The sequence below is a fragment of the Pipistrellus kuhlii genome, unplaced genomic scaffold (genome assembly GCF_014108245.1).
Source record: "Pipistrellus kuhlii isolate mPipKuh1 unplaced genomic scaffold, mPipKuh1.p scaffold_m20_p_6, whole genome shotgun sequence".
Classification (NCBI taxonomy): Eukaryota; Metazoa; Chordata; class Mammalia; order Chiroptera; family Vespertilionidae; genus Pipistrellus; species Pipistrellus kuhlii.
Genome location: NW_023425562.1, coordinates 57229301 through 57242275, shown reverse-complemented (window position 1 = coordinate 57242275; position 12975 = coordinate 57229301). Strand labels below are relative to the sequence as shown.

The 12975-nt window shown below is 38.5% G+C and overlaps 1 protein-coding gene across 8 annotated transcripts in view; it reads right to left on the bottom strand.

Annotated features, from left to right (window-relative positions):
* Nucleotides 1-12975, bottom strand: part of PTPRA (protein tyrosine phosphatase receptor type A) — a 104061-nt gene that overhangs the window by 40164 nt on the left and 50922 nt on the right. For 4 of the 8 annotated variants that reach the window (XM_036419170.2, XM_036419165.2, XM_036419168.2 and 1 more), the window contains 3 exons: nt 12720-12798; nt 11882-12208; nt 7359-7385 (listed from right to left, as the gene is read on the bottom strand). In XM_036419170.2, the coding sequence (XP_036275063.1) occupies nt 7359-7385; nt 11882-12208; nt 12720-12798 (433 nt within the window). Of the gene's footprint in view, nt 1-7358; nt 7386-11881; nt 12209-12719; nt 12799-12975 lie in introns of those variants that run through there. The other 4 variants (XM_036419166.2, XM_036419171.2, XM_036419175.2 and 1 more) reach the window with 3 other exon arrangements.

Sequence of the window (12975 nt, the reverse complement as noted above, 5' to 3'; positions counted from 1 at the left end):
TTCCCAATGGGTTTGTGCAGGAGGCAACCAATCAATGATTCTCTCACATCAATGATGTATCTCCCTCTCTGAAATAAAAAAATAAAAGGACATACACATGCCTAATAGACATAGAAAAAGACACTCAATGTCACTAATCACCAGAGAAATGCAAATTCAAACCTCAATAAGATGTCAACTCACACCTGTCAGAATGGCTATCATCAATACATCAACAAACAATAAGTGTTGGCAAAAATGTGGAGAAAAGGGAATCTTCAAGCACTGTTGGTGGAAATGTAGCTACTATGGAAACCAGTATGGAGGGTCCTCAAAAATATTTAAAATGAAACTGCCTTATGGCCCAGCAATTCCACTTCTGGGTATTTATCCAAAGAAATCCAAAGCACTAATTCAAAAGAATATATACACTCCGATGTTCATTGCTGCATTATTTACATAGCCAAGATATGGAAGCAACCCTAATACTCAATAGACAAGTGGATAAAAAAGTTGTGGTATATGTATACAATGGAATTTTACTTGGCCATAAAAAATAATGAAATCTTACCATTTGTGACAGCATGGATGGACCTAGAGCAGTGTTTCCCAAAGTGTGGTATGCGTACCCAGAGGGGTACGGGAAGAGTTTGGTGGGGGTACGCGTTGCACTGGAGTTTGGTGGGGATTTGCACTACACCGTGCTTAGCTTCGCCTAATTCTACGTTCTCATGAGTACGAGGGGTACTCAGCGTTACGAAAATTATAGAAGGGGTACACATATGTCAAAAGTTTGGGAAACACTGACCTAGAGGATATTATGCTAAGTGAAATAAGTCAAAGAAAGAGAAATTATTTCACTTACATGTGAACAAAATCAAAACAGACTCATACAGAGAACAGACTAATGGCTGTGTGTGTGGTTTGCAAGACTGGGTGATAAAGGTAAAGGAAAGGATTAAGTAAAAATTGGTAGTTAGAAAATAGTCCCAAGGGAATATAGTTAACAATACTATAACTATGTGTATAATGCCAAGTGGATACTGGAAATACTGGGGGGGAGGAAGCATTTTGTGAAGTTTAAGATTGTCTGACCACTGTGCTTTATACTTGAAAATAATACTGAATGTAAACTGTAATTTAAAAAAAAAAATCAAGAATTTAAAGAAAGAAAAGAATGGTAGGGAATCGCCGAAACCGGTTTGGCTCAGTGGATAGAGCATCAGCCTGCACGTACCTTGGTTGTGGACACATTCCCAGCAGGGGTGTGCAAGAGGCAGCTGATCAATGATTCCCTCTCACCCATGTTTCTAACTCTCTATCCCTCTCTCTTCCTCGGTAAAAAAAATCAATAATATATATAAAGAATGGTAGGGAATTAAGAAGGAGTGATGGATAAGAAGGGGTAGATTCAGCTATTTTAGAGTAGTTTGGGAAGGTCTTACAGATGCCAAAACATTGTTGAAGTAAAGAGTAATCAGTTCAATCTTATATTAGTGATAGATTTAGTAGAATGAAGATAGAGAAGTGAAACTGAATTTGACAAAATGGCAGCTACTGGTAAACTTTTTAAGATTGGTGAGGAAGCCTAAATGGAGTGAAATAAAGAGGGAAAGAGGAGAGAGTAAGATACCAATTCCTTATTTGAAGTGAGGAATTTTACCATAGGGGAATGCAGAGAAAAGGAGTAGCATGTGGGGAAGATGTGGAGTGCAAAGCTGTTTTTTTTTGTTTGTTTGTTTGTTTGTTTTAAAGAGATGGAAGATGACAATTTTCAACATTTCCTGGAATGTGCCTCTCATCTTAAAATGAGCATTCAAACTGGCTGACCACTCTCTCCTGTTTGAAAACTTTCCTCTTCGTTTCTACAACAGAGCACTCTTCTGATTTTCCTTCTATCTCTTGGCTGCTCCATCATGTTTTCTTTGCTAGTTGTTCCTCTTCCAACACGAGATCTTATTATATAAATGCCTGATTTCCTCGGGGCTCTGTCCTTGGCACTCTTCTCTATACTTTATGTAGTTGATATGATCAGATTGTTGGCAGTGAGCAGAAATGATATGCTGGCAATCCCCACATGTGCATTGCTTGTTTAGACCCCTCTCTGGGCCTATATAACAATGCAAACTTTCTGTCTAAAACGTTTTCCTTACCATTCAATAAGCTAGTTCTGCTATCCACCCTGTTAAACAAGAAATGTGGGCCATTGTATCGGGTCTAGTAATAATTAATGTCGTTTTTAAACATTCGTTTAAAATCTTGCTTGGCGTTGACTTGTATTGACATAACCTTCAAACACGTGGTATCTACAGAACGTGTGAAGTGCAATTAACAAGTTTTGCTTGAAAAAGTTTGTGTTTAGTTTGGTTTTTGTTGCAAAACTAGGGCTAAGAAGATGGCGGATGAAGAGCATATTCGGCACTGCATGCTTTACGAGTTCCAATTAGGAAGAAAAGCAAGTGAGGCTGCAAAAAACATCTGTAGTGCTCTTGGTCAAGATGCAGTTAGCGCCAGAAAATGCCAGCGTTTGTTTGAGAAATTTCGCGAGGGAAATTTTTCGTTAGATGACAAGAGTGGTTGAGGCCGTGTGTCCAATTTTGATCAAGAAGCTCTTCAAGCTCTTTTGGTGCAAAATCCTCAAATTACCCAACAAGAGCTTGCGACAACTTTAAATTGTTCACAAAAAACAATTTCCAATCAATTGCGTGCACTTGGCAAAGTCCAAAAGTTTGGAAAATGGGTTCCTCATGAGTTGACCGACAACAACCGTAATCAAAGAGTCACAATTTGCAGTTCGCTCCTCTCTCGTCAAAACCGTTTGCCGTTTTTAGAGCAAATTGTTACCGGAGATGAAGAATGGGTGCTGTATGTTAATTTGAAAAGGTGGCCTCAATGGTTGGACAAAAATGAGGCTCCGCAGCCCACGCCAAAACCTGACTTGCATGCGAAAAAAGTGATGTTGTGTGTTTGGTGGAATTTTAAAGGAATTCTTCATTATGAACTTTTACCATCTAACCAAACCATTACAAGTGCAGTGTATAGTGCCCAATTGGAAAGGTTAGCCCAAGCTTTAAGAGAAAAAGAACCCGCGCTGATTAATCGGAAGGGCGTAATTCTTCACCATGATAACGCACGACCGCATACTGCAAGAATCACTGCTGAAAAACTGCGCCAGTTGGAATGGGAAGTTCTCCCTCAACCTGCATATTCTCCTGATATTGCCCCTTCCGATTACCATTTGTTTCGTTCTTTGCAAAACTTTCTTCTTGGAAAAAATTTTAATAATGAAGAATGCCTCAAAAATGCATTGACCGAATTTTTTGCATCAAAATCACAAGAATTTTACAACAGAGGGATTAAAATGCTTCCTGAGCATTGGGCACAAGTAGTAGAAAACAACGGCAACTATATTGTTGATTAAATTTTGTTGTATTGTTTAAATAAATTCGATTTTTAAAAAAAGTATTAGAAAACGACATTAATTATTACTAGGCCTAATAATGAATGTGGGTGCTTTTCTTCTATATCCAACTCAGCTGCAAGTAATATATTCTCAAGCTAAAACGAATGCCCCAAATTTGTTTGCCCTTTTTAAAAATTCTGTTGCGCTGAAACCGGTTTGGCTCAGTAGATAGAGCGTCGGCCTGCAGACTGAAAGGTCCCGGGTTCGATTCTGGTCAAGGGCATGTACGTTGGTTGTGGGCACATCCCCAGTGTGGGGTGTGCAAGAGGCAGCTGATCAATGTTTCTCTCTCATCCATGTTTCTAACTCTCTATCCCTCTCTCTTCCTCTCTGTAAAAAAAATCAATAAAATATATTTAAAAAAAATAAAAATTCTGTTGCCCTCACTGAAGTCTTATCCTCTCTTATCTGGATCACAGTAAGCCTCTGCCCCCTGCCAACCCATTCTACACAAAGCAAGCAGAGGGAACTCTAAGAAAGCAAATCAGATCACGTTCGTCTCATTTGTAAAACCTTTGGATGCATTCCCAAGCCTTTAGAGGGAATCTAATATCCTTACCCTGGCCCATAAAAACCTCCTCCATTCAGTCTCTGCTCACGGGGTCTCCCACCACTCTTTACTTGCTCACTAAACTTCAGCCACGGGAGTCCTTCCATGCTGAGTTCATCCCTTCCTTAGGCCTGTGCACACATTGTTCCTTCCTTCTGCTTTTACATAGCCCCCTTCCATTCTTTGCCAGGCCAACTCCTAGTCATCCAGTTCTCATTTTAAGTGTTTTTCTCCCCAGAGAGAGATTTTCTGTTTCCTAATACTAAATTAGGATCCTAAGTGTTTCTTATCTCTAAAATCAATTACTCTGTAGATTAAATGAGATTATCCATGTAAAATTCTTGGCACAGTAATTAGCACACATTATGTACTCAGTCAACTGTTAGCTAGGATTTTCTTTATTATTCTCACAGAGCACTGTTATTTCCCTTGATATTACCTCTCACACTTTGTAATTATATATTTATTTGAGTTTAGTGACTAATGAGTGTCCCTTCTTTACACCATAAATTCTACAAGGGCAAAGATTACATACCTGCTATGTTTCTCACGATATACCTTAAACCTAATACCAAATTTCACCCACAATTAGCAATAAACAAATACTGGACTATATACTGAGTGAATTGATAAAAGAATTAATGGTTGATATATCACTAAGTGTGTCTATTAAATGCCAATCACAGAGGATGTATACTGGGTATTAGAAGGGGTAATTAGAGACATCTAGCTCAAGATGGTTTGCTGAATCAATAATTTTACTTCTTTCTATTCAACAGCTTTATGCTGATGGGATAAAATAAGTTTATTCCCTGTCCTTGGGTGTGCCTGGCACAAATTAAAAAATAATAAATTTACTTATTTATCTTCCTAAAAGGACACTGAAATAATAAAAGAAATATAAACATACTAATGAACCAAAGCATATTGGGAAGGCAGCAAGGGTGGCCTCAGTAGATCAAACCTTTGAGGGGTGTTTGTAAGACAAAACAGATGGAATTGAACTGCTGAAGAGATCAATCAGAGCCCAAGAACCTACAGTTGAAAGGCAAGTACTGGTTCTACCAGTCTGGGCCTGGAAATACCCTAGTGTTCAAGAGTCAACCAGGACTGGGGGTGAAAGTGAGCCTTGGGGTAGGAGGATGGCATTTAACCAAAGGCCTGCCAAAGCAGAGTCAGTACACCCACAAGCTGTGTAACAAGCTGTTGTGTCCCATCCTGACTCAGCTGGAAGAATAGAGCTCTATCCAGAGTGGGGGGAGAGGAAGTTGTCACAGAGTGCTGATTGCTGCTGCTGCTGCTTTTAAAAAATGCTTTATATATTTTAAACTTTTATTATGGGAAACTTTCAAACTTACACAGGAGTAAAGAGAACACTATAATAAATCACTATATACTTATCACTTCAACATTATCACTATTATGCCAGTTTTTTACATCTATACTAAGGTCTCTCAACCTCTCACTAGTAATTCTCTGTTGTGTAGGGCTGTCATGGGCATTGTAGAATGCTTAAGAACATCTCTGGCCTTTACCTACTATAACCAATTGTGATGACCAAAAGTCTCCTCTAGGAAATACCAATTGTCCTCTGGGGGAAAACTGTCTTGAGTTGAGAACCACTGTTCCATATCCATTCCACTGGGTTATTTTAAAGCAAATCTGAGACATATCATTGCAACTGTAATTACTTTAGTATGTATCACTAAGTGATAAGGATTATTTTTTCTTTTCTTCTTCTTTTTTTTAATTCTCACTCCAGGATATTTTCTCTAGTGATTTTTAGACAGGAAGGAAGGGAGGAAGGGAGAAGGGAGAAAAGAGAGGGAGAAACTGATGTGAGAGACACATTGATTGGTTGTCTACAGCTCATGCCCCGACCAATCAGATCTGGAAAACAAACCTACAACTGAGGTACGTGCTCTTGATTGGGATTTGAACCAGAAAACCTTCAGTCCTCAGGACTATGCTCTAACCATTGAACAAACTAGCCAAGACAATAAAGATTCTTAACATAATCACAATACCATTATTCTATTTTAAAAAGCAACACAAGCCTGGTCTGTGTGGCTCAGTGGTTAAGCGTTGACTTATGAACCAGGAGGTTGCGGTTTGATTTCCAGTAAGGGCACATGCCTGGTTTGCAGGAAGGGGGCATGCAGGAAGCAGCCAATCAATGACTCACTCTCTCTCTCTCTCTCTCTCTCTCTCTCTCTCTCCCCCCCCCTCTTTCTCTCCTTCTCTCTCTAAAATCAATAAAAATATATATATATTCATAAAAATCAACATGAATGTCTTAATATAATATTCAGTTACTATTTAAATATCCTTGATTGTATCATACACTTTTTTTTTTGGTTTGGTTAGAACTGACATGCAGAGAAGATCAATTCATTGCAATGATTGCTAGGTTCACAGAAGGTTTCCTGGGTGGGCTCTGAAGACAGATAATTCTAGGCAGCCACAAGAGATGAAGAAGAGGAAAAGAGAAAGAAAGGTAGAGGATAACTGTGTCTAACTTCTTAAACCATGACTGAACCCCTAAGTTTAGAATATATCCCTGTTTGTTCTCCTGAAGGGACGCCTACTGTGAGCACAATGCAGTCCTCAGTGCTTCAGAGCAAAACTTAACCAGAGCCCTTCAGGTGACATTCACAAAAATCAAGGAGAGCAATGGTAATCCTGGGAAGAAGTGGTATGAAAAATAGAATAACTCTTTAAAAATAGCCCGGTTGGTGTGGCTCAGTAGTTGTATCGACCTATCAACGAGGTCAGTGGTTGGCAAACTGCTGCTCGCGAGCCATATGCAGCTCTTTGGTCCCTTGAGTGTGGCTTTTCCACAAAATACCAGGTGTGGGCACGCACGTACAGTGCGATTAAAACTTTGTGGCCCATGCACAGAAGCTGGTTTTTGGCTCTCAAAAGAAATTACAATTGTTGTACTGTTGATACTTGGCTCTGTTGACTGAGTTTGCCGACCACTGAACCAGAAGGTCACAGTTTGATTCCCAGTCAGGCACATGCCCCGGTTGTGGGCTTGATCCCTAGTGTATGGTGTGGAGGACAGCCAATCAATGATTCTCTTTCATCACTGATATTAACAAGGTGATATGATTAAGATACAGTTGTTTCATTACCTGTTAAAACGCATCATAACTATTAGAATCTATAATCTACATTTAAAAAAAACCTAATGAGTACTTGTCCCTGTTACTCTTTTCTATGAGATTAATATGAAAAAACAACTTTAGGGAAAGTAAACACATAACAGTCACAAATGCACAAGGTTACTACAAACTGTGAGCAAAGGAAACATAACAAGTATTATTCACTGTAAAAGGGTCAGACATAGGGTGAGTTGCTCACCTCTTCTGTCCTGCGTGTCAGAATTACCTGTGTTACAAGTAAAAAATAGAAACATTCATTCAAATTAAAACATTACTATTCAACCTAAGGTAAGACAAAATAAACTCAAGGAATACAGATACTTTATCTTTATATATATTGGAGCTAGAATGAGGCACCCTCCAACACCTGGGAAATGAGATTTCCCAGATTCACTGAAATTTCAATCAGTGGTTTGTCCTTCTGAGTCTAAAAACAATGCAGCATCAATACTCTTTATAAAAAGTACAAGAATATAGCCCTAGCTGAGTTTGGTCAGTGGTGCATCAGCTTGTGGACTGAAGGGTCTTGGGTTCCATTCCTGGTCAAGGGCACATACCTGGGTAGTGGGTTCTCTCCCATCCCTGTTTGGGGCACATGCAGGAGGTAATCAATTGATGTGTCTCTCTCACATTAATGTTTCTCACTCTCTCTCTCTATACATCTATCTATCTATCTATCTATCTATCTATCTATCTATCTATCGCCCCCCTCTCTTTCTCCCTCTCTCTTTCTCCCCCTCTTCCCTGAAAAGCAATAGAAAAAACATCCTTAGGTGAGGATTAACAACAACAATGACAACAAAAACGTTCAAGAACATGAAGAGAAATACAAACAGTGGTATTAGAGGCCTTTGGTCTTTTAGGTCATTAAAATGCAACATTTCATAATTAAGTTAAAAATATGAAAAACCTAAATGATAATAGGTAATAAAATCTAGTTAATGTAAACCAAATTCTATATACTAACAGAAAAACTTTTCAAAGGCTTATGAAATAGCCACAAACCCTTATAAATTCCCTACAGTAGAATAATACAGACAATATACCGGTACTTTTATCACCCTATATAATAAAAAGCTAATATGCAAATAGACCGAATGGCAGAACAACCAAACAACTGGTCACTATGACATGTACTGACCACCAGGGGACATGCATGGAGCATGGCAGGCGTTAGCCGCGTTGGGTTGGTGGAGCAGGTGCTGGGGGGGAAGGGGGCGCACCAGATCAAGGCAGGGCAGGGCGCTGGTCACTCTCATTGGGATGAGTCTCTGGTGGTTATTGAAAAGTCTTTGTTCCCAAATGCCACAGTCCCACCCAGCACTCACACTCGCTGCTGGTGCCAGCACTACTTGCACCCGCTGCCAGCGACCAGAGCCAGCCCTGATCGCTCGGTGCTATCAGCAGGTGCAAGCAGTGGTTGCCAGCCCCAATTGTCCCTGAGGGCTTCTCCACCTCGCCCTGCTCCTGAGGGGTGATCAGGGCAGCAGCCGCCGCTCACACCCACTGCCCGTGCTGGCCCTGCTTGCACCTGCTGCTGGTTCCAATCCTCTGCGCTGTCAGTGGGCGTGAGCAGGGATGGAGCCATCAACGTGTGGGAGTGGCGGTGGCAGGAGCAGGGCTGCTAGCTCCTGCCACCTCCCACAGTTCCTTTGAAAGTGCACAAATCCGTGCACTAGACCCCTAGTGATGTAATAAAACTAGAAATTAAAAGCCCTGTCTGGGTAGCTCAGTTGATTATAGGAAAATAAGTGGGACAACAAAATAATGTTTTTCTCTCTCTCTCTAAAAATCAATAAAAACTTTTAAATAAATGAAACTAGAAATTAATAAGGAATCACTTAAAATTTTAAAACAAAACCAAATTGCAAAATACCTAAAAAATAACAATAGCCATGGCTAGTTTGTGTTAGTTAATAGAGCACTGACCCATGGACTGAAGGGTCCCAGGCTTGATTCTGATCAAGGGCACTTATTTCAGTTGTAGGCTTGATACCTGGCCCTGGTCAGGGCATGTGAGGGAGGCAACCAATCTATGTGTCTCTCTCACATCAACGTTTTTCTTTCTTTGTTTCTTCCCCTCCCTTCCACTCAGTCTAAAAATCAATGGGAAAAATATCCTCAGGTTAGAATTAACACAAACAAACCATCAGTCTTGTGGCAAAATCTACCAACTCTCTCCTAATATCAATCTGTTGTCTTTGGTATAGAACCCAATTTAAAAAAAATCCTAACCTGAGGACATGCTAAGAGAGAGAGAGAGAGAGAGAGAGAGAGAGAGAGAGAGAGAGAGAGCGCGCGCGCGCGCGTGCGCGCGCGAGCGCAAGAGAAACATCAATATGAAAGAATCATTAATCCAGCTGCCTTCCATAGGTGCCTCAATAGGAGATGGTACCCACAAACTGGGTATGTGCCTTGACTGGGTATCAAACAGGCAACCTTTCAGTGAATAGGACAAGGTTCAAACAACTGAACCATTCCAGCCAGGCCAGAACCCATTTTTGTTTTTTCAGCTGAGCACAAAGCTATATCTAGCTAAAAACTACATTTTTAGGACTCCTTTGTGCTAGGTGTAGTCATATAAGGAATTCAGCCAGTAGGATATGTGAAACTGATGAAGGCAATATCTGGTCACATCCCTTGCAGAAAAAATTTGTGTTCCCACTGCCTCTGTTTACCCTTTCCAGGGGCTGAAACCAGAACTCAATGATGAGAGCCATCTTTAACCAAACAAATGAGGTGTATTTTGTTGGGATGACAGGGCCACAAGGATACAGGAACTTGGTCCTAGACGAGGAAGGAAAGTCCTCTTTCTACCTCTAGAATGTGATAGGGGAAAGATACTTTTGTCTTAATTTAAGTCACTTAATTTTGCTGTGCCTTTGTCAAAGTAGTTTAGACTGCACCCTAACTTATACAACTAGTTACAAGAACATTTACAGGATATGGTTAAAGCTATACTCATAAAAAAATTCACTGAATTAAATATATTAAGCATTCAATTCAAAAAGACAGAAAAAGTACAAAATAAATCTAAGAAAAGTGGAAAAAAATAAGAATAAAAAAAGTGAAAAAGACAGAACTAATAAATATATAATAACAGGTTCTTTGGAAGAAAAAAAAAAAACAATGAGTCATGAAACAGATAAATGGTTAGCCAATCTAAGCAAGACAAAAAAAAACCATAAATATATAAAATATTCATAGCTATATAAGAAATTGATCTTAAGAGATGACTTTTCCTCAAATCCATTCAAATAATTTTGAAAACATGAATGAAATGCAGTTTTCTAGGTAAACTTCAATTCTTTCCATGAAACAAAACAAAATACTGACAACTAATATAGCACAAATACAAAGGAAACAGATCAATTTCATTTGGGAATAACTTATGAATATCAATGAAAAAAAATCCCAAATAAAATAATTATCAAACACATTAGAACAATTCAGTGATGAAAAATACAACAACCAAATTCAGTTATTTTTGTAGGAATGTAAAGAGTTCAAAAATAGAAAATCTGTTAGTATGATTCATCATAGCATGATAAAAATTAAAAAATCATATAGACCTTGCTCATTAATGTTGAACAGATAATTGGCAAAATTTAACACCCATTTGTGACATAAGTGCTCTTTGAAACAGGAATAAAATGACAAATCCCGAATATGATAAATTTTAAATTAAAAATTTTTCTGAATTGGTAATGATAATTTCTGCAATGCAGAAAAGCTTGATGACCAACTAGGGGCAATATTTGTAGTTTTATCACAGGTTAACAAAGGGCTCATTTCCCTAACATTAAAAAGCTTCTAGAAATAAGTCAGAAAAGCCATGTTTAATGGAAAACCACAGACAGCATCCTTCTTAGAGTCAGTATAAGACAAGGCTGCATGCTTTTGTTTTTTAACTTTGTTCTGGAGATATTTACCAACTCTGTTTGTTTTGTTAATCTTCACATGAAGATATTTTTCCCATTACTTTTCAGAGGTGGGGGAAGAGATATCTATATCTATATATCTATATCTATATCTATATCTATATCTATATCTATATCTATCTCCCAAACCAACGGAGACACACTGGCCAAGGCTCAGTATAGCTTTAATTTGCATTTCACTGAGTAGGGTTGAACATCTTTTCAAATTTGAAAGGATCATTTATATTTCCTTTTCTGAGAACTTCCTGTTAATATGGTTTGCCTAGGCAAGCCCTGAACAAACTGGCACTGCAACTCAAACGTTTCTCTGAGATCATCTCTAACTCCCCTCCTGGACACAGGTCTCCCATTCCATATCTAACTGCCAAGACATCCAGACCCACTTTATTTCCCATGGTCTCCACAGATTACTCTTTTCAGGGATAATGCTATTACTCACCTCTGTATACCTGCACCTTCAGTCTCTTGCATAATCATTTAGCTCCCCTCTTTCTCTTATATTTTCAACATTCTTCTCTCTCTACCTTTAAACATGATTAAACCTCCCCAATCTAACCAGGAACCCATGCAAAGCAGGACATCCTCCAGAATCTTTCTGCTTTCCTCTTAATCCTGTATTAATCAGACATTACTGAGCATTCCCTATATCTAGACTTCATTACTTTGGGCAATTTTACTTATTTCAAAAAATTTTATGGCTAGAAAACATACACAAAAATAATAAAGGGTGAATAAACTAAAATAGCAAAAGAAAAAAACAAATAGAAACCATCTCTAGTACCTGAAGGAGGGAAAGTTTCTGGAGTGGTTGCTGCAGTGCTGGAATTTCCTTCCCAAGATTCTGTTCTGACATCTGTGAACAGGTTATCTGGAAGCCATGTTCCATTTGGTGAAATTGTAGTAACTACAAAATTGGTGCTTGCTATTCTTGTGGTCCCATTCTCAGAATCTGAAGTATTGACAGTGGTTACATAGGTAGGTCCCAGAGTTAGATTTGGGCTGAAAGTTGGTGTCACAGGAAAAGTTAGTGAAGAAGTAGGTTTTGAAGTTTTGATCTCTTCTTTTACTGACCCTGCTACCGATGCTTCATTAGTTCTTGTAGGTGAAGCTATAAACATCAAGAAAATAAGGAAACATCACATGAAGAATGTGATAGCTTAAATGCTAATAGCACAAAGTATCAAGTTCTCAAATACCTGGACACCAATCAAAGAGTGAATAAAATAAACAAGAGTGTGGGCATGTGCGTGCGCACATACATACACACACACAGACACACTTTATCTAGTGCTGGACTCTTTCTACCAACCCCTACTAGTTCAATGAAGGAAGAAACTGAATTATTTACTTAGTTCCTCAGAATTAATATATAGGGTCTTAAATAACTTCTTTTTTGGTACTTTTCAGGAATGAATACATTACCTTTTTATTTACTTAAACAAATATGTATATGGTACTATATGTCATAGTATATAATATGGTATATACCACAATGATGAGTATTCACTTGGACTCAGAGATGTCCAAAGACACTTATTTTACCATTACTTTTAAGAAAAACTAAAATTTTTTAAAACAAAATTCTACTCTGAATACAGACTTATTAAATGACAATTTACCTGTGGTTGCATTGTTGGCACTGACATGTATCAGACTACTGACAAGCAGAGTAAGAATGACCAAGGAATCCATGCTGACCTGGAAAATAAGAGCCATGTTAGATAAAATTCTATATTATTGTAACTATGTTCAAATACTCACCAAAGGAGTATTTTGGGTAAAATCTTCCCAGCTATTAAAATGTGCACACAGGACCAATGATTTCTTAGGAATCTGATATGTACATTTTTCTAGGAATCCAACTACTAAATTGAA